Source organism: Phaenicophaeus curvirostris, chromosome 18, assembly GCF_032191515.1.
Source record: "Phaenicophaeus curvirostris isolate KB17595 chromosome 18, BPBGC_Pcur_1.0, whole genome shotgun sequence".
NCBI classification, from domain to species: domain Eukaryota; kingdom Metazoa; phylum Chordata; class Aves; order Cuculiformes; family Cuculidae; genus Phaenicophaeus; species Phaenicophaeus curvirostris.
Window position 1 is genome coordinate 13,187,772 of NC_091409.1, and position 18,744 is coordinate 13,206,515.

Here is an 18,744-nt window from a genome sequence, read left to right on the forward strand (position 1 = left end):
TGGAACAGAGGGAGAGGTTGGGATTCTCCAGCTTGGAAAGCCAGTAGCTGCATGCATCCCACCAGGCAGCAGCTCTTCTGGCAGGGTGTGGGGAAGAAGCAGGAGAACCGATTGCTCAGGTGAAGGAGGAAACTGTGAAGCTCTCTTTCCTCTGGTCCCAGACGGAGAGGCAGCGCAGGCAGGCTTGGAGTGCTGCGCTGCCTCCCAGAGCTGGAGTCTCTTGCTCTGCCTTTGTGCTCGCCTGACAATACAGGAATAAAAATAACCAGGCTGCATTTGCAGAGAGATAAAAGCGAAGTTTGCCTTTTGTGTCTCTCCGGGCAGTGGGACAGCAGCACCAATGGAGCTGTGCGGACATGACACATGGGAATTTCTGACATATCTTTTCCCACTCTGACCTTGACAGACACAATAAAAAGGGGCTTTGCTGCACACACACAGCCACTCAGTCCTATCATCAAGGTTAGTAAGAAAGAGCATGTCTGTGTGCACGCCTGTCCTCTGCTACTAACCCGCTTCACCTCCCCAGGTTGGATGTTCCTGGAGGACAGGGGCTGACTCCAGGCATAGAGGGAAGGGTGGGACAGACCTGGATCTGGAAGAGCGTTTTTTCTAAAGTTGCCAGGTTGCTGGCTACCAGCAGTGGCTACGCTTGTGCTCGCTGCGGCGTTTCAGAGCTCTGCTGTGTGATACCACATTAGATGGATATTAGAAAGCACTATTGTAAATGCGCTTTTCCAAGCAGCTGTCACGGTGGTCTTCTAGAAGAGGTCCTTCCAGGGATAATGCCTCCAGCCTTGCTTTTATCTTCCTACAATATTGCTCTGCAAAACAGACCCAGGTCTTTGCAGAGGTTTTGTACAAGGCACCAGAGCTCCAACGGGTCTGTAGAGCTGCAGTAGGTTTTAACCGAGCTTATCAAGAAAAGTGATGTTGACAATACCTTGTGATGCCTATGATGTGAATATGGATTTTGACACCAAAGTGATGCTGGCTCGCCCAGCTAGGACTTGCATTGTAGGGCTGATAGCAGCAGAAGGGAAGAAGACAAATAATTATCGTGTAATTATAGTTATTATTAGCTTGTATTGTTGTTGCTGTTTTCTCTCAGTCTCTCAAATTAAAAACGCATTTGGTGACCATGTTGCTTTTGAGTGGGAGCCCAGCAGCGGGTGCTTTCCTTATGCACTGACCCCTTGTTCCTTCTCTCCTTTCAAGTATTCAGGTGTCCTTTGCTTTTCCTTCGCTGCTGCCAAGTCTTCCTCCAGCTGGGCAAGATGTCTATGCTGGACATGAGCGAGTTTGGGGAGGCTGCTGAATACCTCCGGAAAAGCTACACGGAGCAGCTGAAGCTTCAGACAATCCCATTTGATGGTAAGACCCCAAGGCAGCTCTTGGAACAGCCCCATGTATGTTCCCTAAGCCAACCCCTTGGCCATGGCTTGCTATGGTGAGCATCCCCATCCCCTTCCCTATGCTGGTACCTGTGGTATTACGGGTGCTGCAGAGGTGTCCCCATCACCCTGGAGGACAGGAAGATCTCAGAAGTAGGAAAAGCAGATTTTTGACTGTCCCCTTATCTTGTGAGGAGCAGGCAGAGGTGGCTCTTCAACTCTCTGGAGTCTGAGGGACAGAAGGGCTGAGGGAGATGTGGTGAGGGACACATGGCAAAGCTTCCTCCAGCTCCGTTTCATTTTGGAGATGTACAGAGCTCACCCCACAGTACTTCTGCTCTGTCCCAGCCGTGCTGCTGTACCATGGGTTTGCTGTGTTTGGGCTCCAGGGCCCGGCTTGTGCTCTGCCTCATTCCTCTCTGCTTGGCAAATGAGAATTTTGCTTCTTCTCATCGTCCTTTTTATCATGACAGTCTGAGTACAAGCTTACATGAAGCAGCAGACTTCTGTCAGGCTTAAATGTTGACCGCGGCAAATCGAATAACTGCCAAACGTGAGAAAGGCAAAGAAATCCCAGCTACTGTGAGCAAGAGTGTAGGAAGAAATAATCACAGCCCTTCCATGTTATCATACTGCATTCACCTGGCTTTCAGTTGAAAATTTGAAATGGTTTCCCACCTTTCAACTTGTTTTTTTTTTTGTATCCTTTCTTTCCCTTCCCTTTCCCTTTTTTCCCTCCTCCTCCAGGAAAGAAGCGAGCTTGGATCCCGGATGAGAAAGAAGCTTATATTGAAGTGGAAATCAAAGAAAGCACTGGTGGCAAAGTCACTGTGGAAACCAAAAATAAGGAAGTAAGCAAAATACCTTTCATTTCCCAAGGGAGAGCCAAGTGGGTACCGTTGGGTGATATGTGTGACAGGATCACGTCTGAAACCCTTGCTGATAACCCTTCCACGCTCAGCAATCAGTCATGCCCCGAGGGGACGCACACTGCAGTGTGTCAGGACACGTAGGCCAGTTACTTGCCAAGAGTGGCAACAGTTCAGCATCCCCCATCGCATGTTTGCGTTCAAACACGGTTGACCGTGCGGGACAGATGGAAGGGGGACATTTGGGCTGGTCCAGCACAGCTCCTGGCCGCGGGAGGAAAGTCTGCCTGAAGGCAGCACTTGCTCCAACACAGCCCTTTGCAATGCTGAACTGCTGCCCAGCTCACCTGGAAGGTTGGAACAAGAGGTAAGGGGCCAATTGATCAATTCCTGCTCGTTTTAGCTTGGATTTGCAATGGAATGAGCGGTGCTGTTGGGAGAAGGGCGCTGGGAGAAGGGGTAGGACCAGCTCTGTCTGGTGGTGAGGCTTCAGCTTTCCAGCAGGAGGGAGGCAAAGCAAGCGGGATCACCTGATATTTGTCAAGTTGCAATCCAGTACAAATAGCTGCAAATGCGCTTAATTAAAATTCCTTTCTTGGCCATGGGGAGTCACATGGCCCTGAAACTTCAGTGCAGTGCAGAGACTCACGCTGATGTAAAACTGGGAGAAAGAACAAGGACCTGGCCAGACAGTGAATGGTAGATTTTATTATTTCTGTTTCTTGGCTAGTTGGCTTGGCACTGAGAAGTGCTCATATCTGATGAATTTAAAAGAAATATATGTAATTGTCTTTGAAAAATGTCAAGGCTTTGAAAATGTTTTTTTGTCTGAAACTGTAATTTTCCATCTCCAAAATAAAATTTATTAGGGAGGAAGTATAGATTTAAACAGTTTATTCTGATGTTTAAAAGCTCTTCAGAGTCTGTGAACAAAGTAGTTTCCAAACCTTTTTTGCTGTTCGCTCTTGAAAATGTCTTTTAAACAATTTGTTGCAGATTTACAAACTCTGAAACTATATCTGCTTTCCCTGGATCAACATTTCCAGCAGAAACAGTTTTGAGAGAAATAACCCCACCCTTCTCCTTCTAACTGCCCTGCTGCTTTTAGCACCTAGCACCTTTTAACACCATGCACTTTGTACTCACCTGTAAAAAAACCCCAAACAAACCTGTTTGAAAGGTTTTATTTAATCTTTATTGCAAGACCATTCGATAAATCCAGCTTCTTCCATTCAGGCCAGATAGTTTCTCAGCGTTTGGTATCGCAGGATTAAATAAATCCAATTATAAGTGATGGGGTACAGGCCTCAGATCTTTGCCCAAATAACCAGGGACCTCTCTGAGTGGAAGACCATGCCACCCTGAGGCTTCAGGCTGTGAAGAAGAGAGCAGGGTGGGGGTTTCAAGCACATTGTGGGGTGAACGTCTTGGTGCACCCCAGCTTAGTCTATCACCCCTGGGAGGGAATGGCTCTGGGGCTTGCTTGTCTCAGCTGGGCTTTGTGGCCGGGGTGCTGGTGGGGGTCCCCTAGCTCCATCACCCCAAAACAGAGGACAGCCCTGTAGGTACAAGAGCAGTCATGGAGCCAGATTTGTCCCCACTGTGGGACTGTCTGTATGTCTGTCCCCTGGTGGGCTTGGGGAGAGAGGATGTTCAGTGCCGGCTGGCGTCCATCTAATGTGTCCCCCCTCCTCTGGCAGACACGGGTGGTGAAGGAGGATGAGTTGCAGGCCATGAACCCCCCCAAGTTTGATATGATCGAGGACATGGCCATGCTGACGCACCTCAACGAGGCCTCTGTGCTCTACAACCTGAAGCGTCGCTACTCCCATTGGATGATTTATGTAAGCTGCTGGTGCCTGGGGGATGAGGGGTTGCCCTGTGGGGTGGGGAGGTGAAAAGGGTGTCGGGGCACCCCCATCCCTCATCTGCCTGATTTCCCCTGGCAGACCTACTCGGGGCTCTTCTGTGTCACCATCAACCCCTACAAGTGGCTGCCTGTCTACACGGCACCCGTGGTGGCCGCCTACAAGGGTAAGCGGCGCTCCGAGGCACCTCCGCACATCTACTCCATCGCTGACAACGCCTACAATGACATGCTGCGCAGTAAGCCCTCGCCTTGGGGACCCTATCTTGGGGGGTTTGGGGCTCTTGGGGCAGGTGGCATTGACTTAATGCCTTCTCCTTCTCTTCCAGACCGTGAAAACCAGTCCATGCTCATCACGTAAGTATTCCTCTATGCCCTTGCCCTGCCCAGCCCCACTGTGAGCAGTCGAGAGCCCCGTGCTGTGCTCCTGGGGGAGCCCTGGATGGGCACCCTGTGCCCCAAGAGGGTCCCCCAAGCCATGTACCCCCCTGCCCCAGCAGCTGTTGTCCCCCCCATCCCTTCCCACCCAGCCTGCCACCATGCCAGGTGACAAAGCCTCACGCGCGGGCTTAGCGGGCAGGCTCCCCCGCACCCCGACAGCTGCCGTGGGGAGCTCCGGCCGCTGGTGTCCTCCAAGGAGTGAGGGGGAAGGAGAGGTGGAGGCCAAGGCCAGAGGGAGATGGCGGTGGCAGCGGCCGGAGGGTGACGTGGGAGGGTGTAGGCCAGGTTGATTTCAAGTGACATATAGATAAGGGCTATATAAAGGACTGTAAAGGACCCTTCACCGCTGCCAGGAGCCACGGACATTTTTAGCCTTGTCCATAGCCTAATTAGGAAAGGCAGGGGCTGTGGAGAGATGCTTGGCGCGTGTCCGGTGGCAGCTCTGCCCCCCCGGCTCCCCCCCGGCTCTTTGTGATCTGGGATTACAATGGGAGAGCAGCTAACTATAGGGATGAGCTCAGCTGGCCCGCTGGCCACCTGCACCCCATGCCGGGCACGCCGGCCCCCGTGCCCACCCAAGCAGGTTTCACCCCAGCATGGTGCCACCACCATCTCCAAGACCCCGCAGCAAACTGGGACGTGCTGAAACTACCCAAGCGGGAGCAGGAGAGGCTGGTTCCTGGCTGATCCCGGACAGCTGAAGCCCCGGGGCCAGGGCCGTAGAGCCTTGGTGGGCGCCAGCACCTCCTTCCATATCTGTGATGGGGCAGCTGAGCCCCCGCGGCACCGTCGAGGAGGCAGGCAGAGCCGGGACTCACAGCCTGAGGACACGGCAAGGATGGAGCTAGGGTTTGCTCCAAAGACAAGTCCCCCGAAAAAGCACGTACACCCCGAGGCTGGAGGGGATTGATAGTGCCAGCCTCCCTGGATACTTGGCTTCTCCCTCCTGGCACGACAAGCGGGGTGGCAGGTCGGCAGGGGCTCTGTTTGACGTTTTGCCTGTTCTTTGCCTCATGTCCTTGATCTGTGTATTTCTGTTACTCTAAGCGGAGAATCTGGTGCTGGTAAGACTGTAAACACCAAGCGGGTCATTCAGTACTTTGCCATTGTCGCAGCCTTGGGCGATGCACCGGGCAAGAAATTAGTAAGACCCTCTTTTGAAAGAAATTCCTGCTGTTTTCTTTCTTTATTTTTTTTTAATTCCCCCCTCCCTCCCCTTTTCTTCTTATTTTTCGTTTTTTTATCCTCCCCCAACTTTTTGCATTTGGAAGCGTGTTTTGGTCTGACCCACCCAGGCCTTGGCTTTTCCCTGACTTTTGAACAAGCAAGGCTTGAAATTATTCTGCTCAAGGGGAAATGGATTTTTTTTTTCATGTGGCTGCTGAATTTGTGCCACCTGGAAGAGTTTCTTTAATGCCCTCTTTATCTTCTCTTCCTCCTTCAACATCCCACAAATCTTCTTCTTAAGCAGCATCAAAAAAATGGAGTAAAGCTGTCATTTCCCACCTTGTCTCTTTTAAGCCTTGCTTTTCATCCTTTTCTCCTTTTTTTTCTCCTCTCATTCTTTTTGACCCTTTTCTACCTTGTGCTTTTCTTGGTCTTGTTTTGATTATTGCATTTCTTTGGTGCTGGTTATTTTTGAGCTGTCCTTGCGGTTGCTTATCTCTTCTTGATATGTTGAGGCTCCAGTCTGCTTTTCCCTTATAGAAACAAACTGGCTGCTTTAGGTATCAGACAAGCAATACTTCAGCATTATCTTCTTTACTCTTCTTTGGGTTTGGATTTAACTGTTCTTGCTTTTCGATGCATTTCTTTATTTTCTAATCTATTTAACATTTTTTTGGCATCTTTTATAAAGTTTAATCCTCTTGTTTTTTTCTTGGACGTTTTTTTGGCACTAAATGGTCATGCCCTGCTTTTCTGACCGTGCTTCTTGTGCTTCTTGCCTGGCTTTTCTGGGTTTCTAAAGACAATTTTCTTTCCTTTCTCTAGGCAGCTATTGCCACTAAAACTGGGGTAAGTGTCGTAGACCTAATCTTTGATGCTGAGGACAGAGTTCTGCTGCACCACAGAGCTCTGGCGGGCTGATGAGGCATGATTGTATGGGGTCTCTGCCTTGGGTCTGGGAGTAAGGGCTGCCTCAGAGTTAAGTTCTCTGCTGGGCTTTGTATCTGCCACCTTCCCATAGTTTGAAGCTTTGGTGTTCCATCTCTCAGTGACTTTCTGCCTTTCTAACTCCAACCTCTCTCTCAAGGGATTATTAATCTTCAAACACTTGTTTCTAGTCAACACAGTGTTTGCTTGGCAGAAAGGGACAATTCTCCATGTCCAGCTGTCTGTGCCCAGCTCTCCATGATGGACAAATCTCCTCGGGGCAACTCTACACAGTCAACTCTCCTCAGGGACAACTCTATGCAGGGAGGGTGAGGGTTAAGGTTGGGTTTGGGACTGCAAGGAAATAACTGAGTGCCTTTGGATATCCAGCTAAGGCACAGTCCCTGGTGCTCCCAGCACCCCAATGGTTCAGTTGAATATTCTTGGCCCTCAGTGTCTCTGTCTGAGCACTGAAGATGATGCACACTCTTGGGTGGGGGATGCTCATTAACATACGAGTCTTAGGCTGCTTGGGCAAACTTACTAGCAACAAGATCTCTCTATAACTCTCTATAACTACCTGAAAGGAGGTTGTAGAGAGGAGGATGCTGGCCCCTTCTCCCAAGTGACGGGGGACAGGACAAGAGGGAATGGCCTCAAGCTCTGCCAGGGGAGATTTAGGCTGGACATTAGGAAAAAATTCTTCACAGAAAGGGTCATTGGGCACTGGAACAGGCTGCCCAAGGAGGTGGTTGATTCACCTTCTCTGGAGGTGTTTAAGTCACGGGTGGACGAGGTGCTAAGGGGCATGGTTTAGTGTTTGATAGGAATGGTTGGACTCGATGATCCGGTGGGTCTCTTCCAACCTGGTTATTCTATGATTCTATGATTCTAAGATAGCTGTGGGGGCTGAATCTGAGGTTCCCAAGGCAGCCCATGGGGCAGCTCTGTTGCATCTCACAGGTCAGGCAATATTATATCGGTCTGAATTCAAAGATAATCAATCAAAGGATACCCAAGTGACGAAATGCAGTTAGTAAAGCTGTGATGCATGGCAGCTCCCTGTGTCTTTCACCCATCCCATCCCTGGAGCTGCAGAGGTGGGGCCAACCTTGAAAAGAGTGTGGATTTTGCTGTTTCCCACCTGAGGAAAGCCCTGTGGACCGTGATGTATCAGAGCACAGGCAAAAACTCTCATGAAATATCCTGCAAGTGCCCGAGCCACCAAACTCTACCTTTGTTGTCAATGAGTCTGTTGCGTCTCTCCTTGAATTCTTGTCCTGCTTTGTCTGCATTTAAAGGTTGCCTCTTCATCTTTGAACTGTGCATGTGAAACACAAATGGAAAAACAAGGTTAGGGGAAAATTACTCTTGGGGCTTGCTCAGGAGAGCTCCAGTAGTTCAGCAGAGCACGCCGGCTGGGACCTGTCATGTGTGCCCATCACACTGTGATCATACTGCACACATTGTTGGTGTAGGGAGTCGCAGATCAAGCCTGGTTTTGGATCTCTTCTTTTGCAATATGCTCTGATTTCAAGACTTTGGTTTGGTGGAAGAGGAAATGCCTGGCAGAGTCAAAGAGCCTGAAATGTTTCAGACTGTTGTGGTGACAGTGGATGCTTGATGTTGGTTTGTATATTGTAGCAGCTTAAGAAGGGGGCTCAGAACTGCTGTGTGCAGAGGAGACAATAGCCTGGATCGTCAGAGGGACCAGTTTAGGCAAGGAGAAGCCCACAGAGAGCATTGCTGACCCCTAAACTGAGTTGCATTGGCTCATGAGGCAAGAAGATGCCTCAGGAGCAGCAGGCTCTTAAAGGCAGCAAGCGAGCAGAGCAGGCAGATGGAGCAAGGACCCCCGCTCTCTTTGCCTGCATTGTTGGTAACAGAATCCCTCGGACTGGGTGGGAGCTGACACATACTTTGGTTTTGTTTTTTAGGGCACCCTCGAAGATCAAATCATTGAGGCTAACCCAGCCATGGAAGCTTTTGGCAACGCCAAAACCATAAGAAATGACAACTCCTCGCGTTTTGTAAGTGTCTCAGCAGGACAGAGGGCTAATATGCTGTGTTTATGCAAGCTGGATGCATCGCTTGTGGTCTTGTGTGGTGTGAGCCAAAGGCACATAGCAGGACACTAGCTCTGCTTTCTAGTGGGATCACACTGCTGAGGCCAAGCTGCTTCTAGTTATATGAGTGCAGTAAATGGTGTGCGGGTCAGAATGAATCGCCCTGGTGTCACAGACTGGGGCTGGAAAGAAGTCCCTTATGGGACCAAAGCTGACGGGGCTGGTAAGCCCAGCCTGGAGTTCTGGAGCTCAGACAGACAAGCCTGCTCCTTCTGGGGAGCAGCATCTTTTTTTGCTAAGCCCAGCTTGGGGCTGCTGCGGGACGTAAAGTTCCTCAGCCACAGGTGGCTTTGGTGCCTGAGATTGGAGGAAAAGGAGGCACTCCTGGGTGAGATTCCTTACCATTCCACAGACCAGGAGGCTGCAGGCAGGCTCAGTATCCTACCACCCTGCAGAAGTGCTTGGTTTTAAGAACAGACTCGAGGACAGGGTTTTATCTGCTGTGAATGAAATTTCTGCCTGCCTGGTGTTTAAAGCCTTAGGTGATGCTGTCTGATACTCTGCACATTACAAACCATAGAACTTCACCCACCTACCCTTCACAGAGCCCAGGAGCTTGCCTGGCAGCAGCAGACACCTAGGAAGTTGAAAATGAGCAGTATCTTGTAGTGTCTGAGATTTCTAGGAGCTGTTCAGAGTTGTACCTGTGTAGCCGAGCCTTGCAGTTACCTCCTGCGCATGTTTTCAGGGCAAGTTCATCCGGATCCATTTTGGCCCCTCGGGGAAACTGGCCTCCGCAGACATTGACATCTGTGAGTAAACACGTGCGAGCTGTGATGGGGAGGGATTTCACCTCACTGTTTGTGCTGGTGCTGGATCAGCTCCAGGAAAGTACAAATCTTCCTCTAACCCTTCTGTCCTCTTTGATTCTAGATCTTCTGGAAAAATCAAGAGTGATTTTCCAGCAACCCAAAGAGCGAAGCTACCACATCTACTACCAGATCCTCTCTGGGAAGAAACCGGAGCTGCAAGGTAAGGCAGTGAGGCTGCAGCATAGCCTTTATGGTGCAACAGCCTGAAAACAGCCCCTAAGAACTTGTTAGCTTTGGGGTCTACAGGGAATAAGCAAACCCAGCTCACCATGCAGGTACTGCCCACAAATGCTTTGCAAGCTGTGCAGGATCATAGGATTGGCAGATAATTCAGGGTGAAAGGCATTTCAGGAGGTCATCTAGTCCAGCCTCCTTTATCCTCATAGGCTGAGAAGCCAAACTAAAGTCTTTTCTGCAACTGTCTAAGAGTAGAGAAGTGGTAACTTGGGGTGGAGTGAGCTTTGCAAAACTGCCTTGCGTAGCGTCCTCGTCATGTGGCAGGTACAACACTGACCTCAGCATGTGCAGGCTGGATATTTACTCAGTTTGAGGTAGGAGGAAGCATTTTGCAGACCTCTCTGAGCTCCTTCAGCCATCCTAGTGAGTTGATCTCTTTCAGGTGAGCTTGAAAACAGCTGCACAGCTCACTTGTAGAAAGGAGCCTGCGGTTAGGTGTGTTCTCCAGGACAGTTCCAGCTGATCCAAATTTGCACTGTGCTCTAAGCAGCCCTGCCCTCCAGGTGCCAGACCACACGGAGCACCCAGGAAACCTTTCCACGCTGCAGAAAGACGGCTGGCACAGTCCCCTGGGGTGGTCAGCCTCTTGGCTCCAGGCTCTTGAGCTTGTTGCTGGCTGGAGAACAATACCTTATTAGGCAAGTCTGGAGAGCTGTGCAGGGCAGTAATCTTATCTGGTGGTCACAAGGACATGGATGGCCACTTCTAAATCAGTCTGCAGTCAAGCCATATCCCAAGATAGCAGGCAGGAGGCACCTCACAGAAGAGATGGACCCATGTGTGGACCTGCCCAGGCTTGAAGAGGCTGTTCCTCCCACCAGCTGGTGCCCTCTAGTTGAGGCTGGTGAAGCCTTAACTCTTCTCCTGTGCCTGGGGCTGCCCCTCTGCCCCGTCTTTGTCTCTGTTAAACCATCCTTACCCTCTGCATGTCTTTCCCCCAACAGATATGTTGCTGCTCTCCCTCAACCCCTACGACTACCACTTCTGCTCTCAGGGCGTAACAACTGTGGACAACCTGGATGATGGCGAGGAGCTCATGGCAACAGATGTACGTGTACTTCCTTCACACTGCACAGCCCAAAGCAGGGTCTGGGAGAGGGCACGACCTCCATTTGGGCAGACATGGGGTTGCATCCTGTTTTTTCTGTGTCCCTCTCTAAATTAGCTTTGAGTACCCTCTGGTTTATTGGCAGTTGCTCTACACATGCTACAAGAAAGAGCGGAGTGACTCTGATCTCTGTCAACAGCCTCCTCCAGACAGAGAAGGGAGAGTCACTCCCTGTGTTAGGAAGGGCCTGTAGCACATGAGCACTTCTCATGGCTCTGATGAGAAGATGACACCTCAGCTTGGTAAACCTTCTGCTTCTGGATGCCAGGCTAATCCTTGCTTTCTTGTGGGAGCTGGGCTCACATTTAAAGTCCCATGGACAGAACTCCTTGACTAAGTGCCCAGAGCCGCAGGATAGGGAGAACACCTTAGGAGACAGTGGGAGAACCAACCCTCACCACAGAGTGCTGATTTTGTTCTATCTAATACTGCTTTCTCTCTTCTTAGCACGCCATGGACATCTTGGGCTTCAGCAATGATGAGAAATATGGCTCCTATAAAATAGTGGGCGCTATCATGCACTTCGGCAACATGAAGTTCAAGCAAAAGCAGCGAGAAGAGCAGGCAGAGGCTGATGGCACTGAAAGTGAGTTTGGCTCCATGCTCCAAGATCTGCCCAGCCTGGGCTGGGTATGCAAATTCCTCAAGGGCAGACTCTGATAACTTCCCTGGCCTGGTCTGTGAAGGTCAGTGACCACGATCCCAAGAAACAACACCGTCTTAGGTCCTGCTGTAGCTGCACAAAGGGGCCTGTCCTTGAGCAGGCACATTGAGGGCAGCCTTTTCTGCAAGCACTAGGTGGGATCATCTGTCAGCCTTGCCTCAGCCACATCACAGACTGTCTGTGCTTTGTCTTCTGCCCTCCATCACCTCTTCTCTTGCACTTCATTAAACAGCCTTCCAGAGCAGGTTGTCCACCAATGAGCCAGGCCATGATCAGGACTGCAAGGACCTGCTCAAGCCACGGCCTCATGAGGAGGGGTTAGAGTAAGATACAGTCGCTGTCTAGTACTGCTTCTTTGTTGCTCAGGAAAATCCAAGGCCAATCATAGCTCTAAGAGAACAGTCAGACTGCAGAGCAAACCTGGCCATTCAGAGAAGCCAGGGATCAAACATTTTGTATTGCTTTCACACTGCTGGGTTACACCTGGCTCCCTGGCATAACGGAGCAAGCTTCAAGGAGAGGATGACTTCCCAGCATGTGGAAGGATGAGATGGGGGAACCATATCACTTAACTGGAAGGCTTATGCGCTAACTGTACATCAGCTGAGGCAGGGATCCAGCAGAAATGACTACCTGGATCAGACCTTGTCATGCTAATGTTCATGAAGCAAGAGTTCCCCTGGGCTAAGGAACAACAACACAGGATTTAGCTGCTATCTGGTAATTGTTTTAGCAGTGATTTTCCTACAGAGGTGATAAGTAAAAAGATCACCTCTCTTCTGGTCAGTTTGAATTTACTGCATGGGAATCCAGGCTTAGAACATATAGAGATCCTTAGATCAGGAAGACTCAAAAAGTTGATAGAATCATAGAATCCCTAGGTTGGAAAAGACCTTTGAGGTCATCAAGTCCAACCGTACCTGTCCACTGCTGAATCATATCCTTTTAAATACCTCCAGGGATGGGGATTGAACTGGGCAGCTGGTTCCAGTGCCTGATAATCCTTTCAGTGAAGAAGTTTTTCCTAATATCCAACCTGAATCTGCCCTGGCACAGCTTGAGGCCATTCCCTCTCATCCTGTCACCTGTCACTTGGGCAAAGAGACCAACACCCACCTCTCTACAACCCCTTTTCAGGCAGTTGTAGAGAGTGATAAGGTCTCCCCTCAGCCTGATGAGGTGCAGTAGGTCTGCTGTGGCCACCTCCTCTAAACAGTCACTTCTCAGGTAGGAGGTCCAGACTTTAAAAGCATCATGTGACATCCAAGATGGAAAATCATGCTAGAAAGTGGAGGAGACTCTGGAGCAGGTGAAAAAACTAGGATAGTTAGCACTGATCAGTGGAAGTGTGGCTTTTGTTTTCTTCATTTTTGTTTTCTTAGGGCTTTCTTGCTGGCACCTCACGCCTTTGTACTGTTTTACAGGTGCTGACAAAGCTGCCTACCTCATGGGGATCAGCTCAGCTGACCTCATCAAGGGGTTGCTCCATCCTCGGGTGAAAGTGGGCAATGAGTATGTGACCAAAGGTCAGAATGTGGAACAGGTGAGTGTGCTGGGATGGAGGCTTCCTGCTCACACTAGAATGGGTCTCCTCTGCAGGCGTAATGTTCTCTGCACAGAGGGACTTGTGCTTCAGTTCACTCTCTTGAGTTTAGGAGGAGATTCCAGAGCAGCATGAGAAGATGTATGTACACTAACGGGTTTTTAGCAGCAAGGAAAGTTTGCTGGCAGAACTGGCAGATAACTTTGGATATTAACCAAGGCTGGAGGCTAAATGCAGTGTGGTTAGGAACCCAAACCTGGCCTGAATAGCACAAGCCAGTCCTCGAGTAAAATTCAAGAGGACCTTAGGAGCTGGTGTCTTATCCAAAGTCAGTTGTAAGCTCATGCTGTGCACAAAGCTTCTGAAAATAACCCTTTAGATTGAATCTGTATCCAAAGGCCTTGGAGGCTAAGACCAAGCCAGATATACAAGAACACAATTGTGAGCATGTGAAAACTAATCTTAAAGCATATACTGTAACCATGAACTCCTTGAATGTCTTTTGTGTGCCAGGAGGAGCTCTGTTCTTCAGCCTCTAGCTTCTACAAGAGCAAGTGTAAGTGCTCATGACCCATTCTGTGGTTTGCTTCGGCAGGTTGTCTACGCTGTGGGAGCCCTGGCTAAAGCCACCTATGATCGTATGTTCAAGTGGCTGGTGACTCGGATCAACAAGACCCTAGACACCAAGCTGGCCAGACAGTTCTTCATTGGAGTGCTGGACATTGCAGGCTTTGAGATCTTTGATGTGAGTTCTGGAGATCCCCTGCGATGGGGAAAGTTGTAGCTAGACAGCTCAGTCCCCTTGTGCCCGACAGCTCTGTCTCCTCCAAGAAACTGATGGCCTCGATAAGAAAAAGAGCTCTTGTCTGGATTAATTTATCTGGGACACAGGAAGCTCACAAGGACTGTTCTAACATTGCTGTGGGCGCATCTCCAATGATTCCTGGCTACTTGATCTGGTAGCAATCCATCTGAGCCTAGCAGGGATCACTCTTCACCACCAGACAAAACAGAAGAGTGAATCCCTTCATGCCTGGAGCTCCTCCTTCTGACACAGGTTTGTTTTCTTCTTGCAGTTCAACAGCTTTGAGCAGCTGTGCATCAACTTCACCAATGAGAAGCTGCAACAGTTTTTCAATCACCACATGTTTGTCCTGGAGCAAGAAGAATACAAGAAGGAAGGCATTGAGTGGGTCTTCATTGACTTTGGCCTGGACCTCCAGGCTTGCATTGACCTAATTGAGAAGGTAAAGCGTGAGTCAGGGCACAGTGATGGTACTTCTGGTAGCTTGTTTGCAGAGACTGGAACAGTGCTCCACTGCCAGAGATTAAACTATTCCCTCCCTAGTCAGTGGCAAGTACCCAACATAGTTTTCCCCACACTTACAGCTCAAAACCTCCAGCCCTCTGAGTCCTTTTTGACACAAATATTGACTTTATGAAACCACAGAAATTCTGTTCCTACCCACGGGGGAGCCATAAAACCTGGGGTGGTCTTTTCTTCCAGACAACAGTGATCTCTGCCCCTTTTTTCCTACCTGCTTGCTGCCCCTCAGTGCTTCTTATTTGAGTACTTGCTGATTCAGAGCAGATTGTACCAAAGTTTTCCACCACTGCATTTTTTTTTTTTTTTCTGAAAAGGAGTAAACCTTTCAGGACACTAGAGAATCTTCCTTTCCCAACAACCTGATGGATGTGGGCAAGCCCTCAGATCTTGCAGGCCTGGCCAGTCCCACTCTGACTGTCTGAATCATAGAATCACCAGGCTGGAAAAGACTGACCGGACCATTGAGTCCAACCATTCCTATCAAACACTAAACCATGTCCCTCCGCACCTCATCCACCTGTGCCTTAAACCCCTCCAGCGTCAGATGCAGCCTAGAATACACCAGTAATACCTTGCTCCATGGTCCATGTCTTGCACAATTGCCTGATTAAGGACAAGCTCTCCCAGGTCTCCCTTGTTCAGTGGCACAGAGAATCCCTCAGTCTGGGATGGGACATGAAAACACTGAGCTCAGTCCTCTTTATATCACCTTCTCCTTGCAGCCACTGGGAATCCTGTCCATCCTTGAAGAGGAGTGCATGTTCCCGAAGGCCTCTGACATGTCGTTCAAAGCTAAGCTCTACGACAACCACATTGGGAAGTCACCCAACTTCCAGAAGCCCCGGCCAGATAAAAAGCGAAAATATGAGGCCCACTTTGAGCTGGTGCACTATGCTGGTGTGGTACGTCCTCTGTCAGCTCTTCCACAGCATCCGCACCTTCCCCCTCACAGGGCTGTCCTTACCTTTGCCTCTCTCTGCTGTCAGGTGCCGTACAACATCATTGGGTGGTTGGACAAGAACAAGGACCCCCTGAATGAGACAGTCGTGTCTGTCTTCCAAAAGTCCCAAAACAAGCTTTTGGCCTCCTTGTACGAGAACTACGTGAGCTCTACTTCAGGTGAGGAGCAATCTCACCCCTTTTTTGACCTCGGTCTCTCTCCCCCACTGCAGCGAAGCCTCCTCACCCCTAGGCCCAGGTTGATGCAGTATTCCTGCACCTAAAAGCCCGGGAAAAGGGAAGACCCACACTGACCCCTAAAAACTCCTCTGACCTGAGTCAGTGGGTGCTCTGGACATGCAGTGTCGGCCTGAGGGCTTTGGGTAGGTGGGTAGGACCAGCCCAAACTTGTACGGTGCTGTAGAGCTGTCCTGGTGGCCCTATGACTTAGGATGTGTGACAGGGTCTCTTTTCACCCAGAGCTGAGAGGCAGCACTGGAGTTGGGTGCTGTGGGGGATGTTTTTGGTGGTCTGTGGCTTTGTTCTGCATCAGGGGACTGCCATCTCCGCTTTATGGAAAGCAGAGGCTCTGTGTGTTTCAGGGGTGTTTGGGGGTCCTTCAAGCTGAGCAATTGCTGATGTAATTAATCAATATTTCAACCCAACAGAGGAACCTCATAAGCCTGGGACCAAGGAGAAACGTAAAAAGGCAGCTTCTTTCCAAACAGTGTCGCAGCTGCACAAGGTAAGAGCCAGCATCTCATCCAAGGCCCTGAGGGAAGCTTGCTCAGAGTGTCCCAGTATCAGTCCCACCTCCCTGCCAAGGCTCTGGAGTATCTTGCACATGAGCTCCTGGGGTTTGAAGGACCCCCAGCGCTCCTGAAGGACCACCACTAGGCAAAAACTCCTAACACTCTTGTCCCTGGGCAAGAGGCCTGTTCCTGGCAAAGCCCCAGCCCTGTCCCCGTGCTGCTAGGGAAGGACACGGTGGTTCCCTTTGAGCTGGGGCTTGTGCTGCTTCTGCCCACGAGATGCTTGCACTGCTCGGCAGCTCCTTCGCCTTTGAGAGAGCGGCAGTTAAGACTTGTAGTGATGTTTAGATAATGTATTACATGAACATCACTTTAAGTCTGTGCTACTTCTCTCCTCATTCTTGTCGGCGGGAAGGACAGCCTTTGGGCAGAAGAAATGGAGGAGGATCTTACAGGTCCCTGAGCAGGCAGCTCTGCTCTTCTGTCCAGGGATGTGACTTGAGCTCAGGATAACACCTCCTGCCCGTTCCTGTGTTCACCATAGCAGTTATTTGTTCACCCCAGAGCTTAAGCAACTGGAAAACGGCACAGAGGGGCATGTGAGCCCAAAGCTGTCTCCTGCTATGACAGCCTCGTGGTGCTCAAAGAGAGCAGCGCTTGTGTCAGAGCTCCTGTTCAGGGAGACACGTGACTTTCTTCCTCCTGGACAAGTCACAGGCCTTGGGGAAAGGTGTCTGTGGTGAGAAATTGCCTCATGATGACACAGAGCTGTAGGAAAGTGTTCCCTTCCCTGAGCTGGTTCCTGACAGGCTGAGCCTGTACAAACAGGGGAAGGCAGCCTGGAGGGGTCAAGGGTCCAGACACCTTTCCCACGAGAAAAGGCAGGGCCATGTCTTGGCTTGAGCCCTGCCTTGGGGAGAAAAGGAGGATCAGGCTGGATCAGCTGAGGCCTCTGTTATGGCTGAAGGGCACGGGCAGCACTGTGAAGGTGCAGGGAAAACCTGTTGAGATGAGAACTGAAACCAATGTGGATGCCAGCACTGGATTCACAGGGTGCTGAGCACAGGGCTGATGGGTACCAGCAGGGCTGTGTACCAGGAATATGGTCAATCCTGTGTTCCTGGCTCTCCACTGCAGCAAAACTTTAGCTACAAACACTTGGGAAGCATCGGGCTCCTCTCTGGCACAGCAAAACCTGCAGGGGCCATTTGGCATGTCCTCCAGCCCCATTTCTCCCACCCTGGTCCTTCTACAGGGCTGGGCATGTCCCATTGACAGGATAGGACAGAGAGCAGCCAAGGAGGAGGAAATTCCCCCTCGCATGATGACTGGGAAGGGGCTCCCGGTGTCTGCTCTCTCCCTGCCTGTGGGGGGAAGGGGCTGGAGACAAATGTTGTAGGGATACAGAGCTGTCACCTCATGCCTCATCCCCCATGTCTGCCCTACAGGAGAATCTCAACAAGCTGATGACCAACCTGCGCTCCACTCAGCCCCACTTTGTCCGCTGCATCATTCCCAATGAGACAAAGACTCCAGGTAAGCATGGAATGAGACAGCACCCTGGCAGTTCCTTTGGGTGCCATTCACATATGGGAGCTGGCAGGGACTCTTGCACCCACCTTCTCCCCAACCCTTTCCTTGCAGCAGTTCTGCTGCCACTGAGACCTGGCTCCATCTCAGTAAACCCTGTGACCCATGCCAGTGTCCTCTGCTGAGAATGGGTTTTGCCAGGGCCCCAGTTTGGCATTGGTGTTTCCAGAGTTGCTGTAGCTCCGTTTTGCCTGTTCTCTCAGCCTGAGTGTGTGCTCCCTCTTTGTTCTCACCCACAGGAGCCATGGATGCCTTCCTGGTGCTGCACCAGCTGCGGTGTAACGGTGTCCTTGAAGGTATCCGCATCTGCCGTAAAGGGTTCCCCAACAGGATCCTCTATGCTGACTTCAAGCAGCGGTAACTCCCTCTTCTTCCTTGCCCAGTAACCCAAATGTGTTCTGAGTGGAGGCAGACTTGCTCTGGCTCTGTCCTGCTCCTCAGCCTGTGCAGGACTGGTCTGAACCACCAGTGCCCATATCGTTTGGGGTAGCTCTGCTGCTGGCTCTGTGGTGCCCGTCATGAATAGTTTGGTGCCAAACATGATGATGAGACAGCAGGGCTGGTGACGTTTGAGATGCTGAAGACAGGGCTGGTGCAGGTGGATGGTGACAGGGCTCAGGGCCTCCAATTCTGGCTCAGATTTCTCTCTGTTTGTGAGATCCTTGCTGTCCTCTAGGCCAGCCCAATCCACTCTGCTTGGCCTGGGTCTGACGTGGCATGGTGAGGCCATTGGCCTCCTGCACAATCTTCATTCTGTTGAGGGACTGAGATCTGACAGGGTTCCCTGGTGCTCTGCAGAAGAGCCCACACAGCACCCTGGAGCTCCTGGTTCATACGTAGCTCAGCACTGGTGAGGCCACACCTCAAATACTGTGTTCAGTTTTGGGTCTCCCACTACAAGAAAGACATTGAGGTCCTGGAGCTTGTCCAGAGAAGAGCAACAAAGCTTCTGAAGGGCCTGGAGAACAAGACTTATGAGGA

The 18,744-nt window shown here is 50.6% G+C and overlaps 1 protein-coding gene across 1 annotated transcript in view; it reads left to right on the plus strand.

The window, feature by feature from the left end:
* The first annotated feature begins 438 nt into the window (after positions 1 to 438).
* MYH7B (myosin heavy chain 7B) overlaps positions 439 to 18,744 on the plus strand; it is a 30,092-nt gene continuing 11,786 nt past the window's right edge. The window contains exons 1-21 of the mRNA XM_069871684.1: positions 439 to 462; positions 1,219 to 1,374; positions 2,142 to 2,245; positions 3,964 to 4,107; positions 4,213 to 4,369; positions 4,460 to 4,487; positions 5,619 to 5,715; positions 6,564 to 6,587; positions 8,603 to 8,695; positions 9,480 to 9,543; positions 9,665 to 9,763; positions 10,785 to 10,888; positions 11,396 to 11,534; positions 13,037 to 13,155; positions 13,751 to 13,900; positions 14,232 to 14,402; positions 15,205 to 15,384; positions 15,469 to 15,601; positions 16,090 to 16,166; positions 17,622 to 17,709; positions 18,003 to 18,120. Of these exons, the coding sequence (XP_069727785.1) occupies positions 1,278 to 1,374; positions 2,142 to 2,245; positions 3,964 to 4,107; positions 4,213 to 4,369; positions 4,460 to 4,487; positions 5,619 to 5,715; positions 6,564 to 6,587; positions 8,603 to 8,695; positions 9,480 to 9,543; positions 9,665 to 9,763; positions 10,785 to 10,888; positions 11,396 to 11,534; positions 13,037 to 13,155; positions 13,751 to 13,900; positions 14,232 to 14,402; positions 15,205 to 15,384; positions 15,469 to 15,601; positions 16,090 to 16,166; positions 17,622 to 17,709; positions 18,003 to 18,120 (2,186 nt within the window). The 5' untranslated portion in view covers positions 439 to 462; positions 1,219 to 1,277. The remainder of the gene's footprint in view (positions 463 to 1,218; positions 1,375 to 2,141; positions 2,246 to 3,963; positions 4,108 to 4,212; positions 4,370 to 4,459; positions 4,488 to 5,618; positions 5,716 to 6,563; positions 6,588 to 8,602; positions 8,696 to 9,479; positions 9,544 to 9,664; positions 9,764 to 10,784; positions 10,889 to 11,395; positions 11,535 to 13,036; positions 13,156 to 13,750; positions 13,901 to 14,231; positions 14,403 to 15,204; positions 15,385 to 15,468; positions 15,602 to 16,089; positions 16,167 to 17,621; positions 17,710 to 18,002; positions 18,121 to 18,744) is intronic.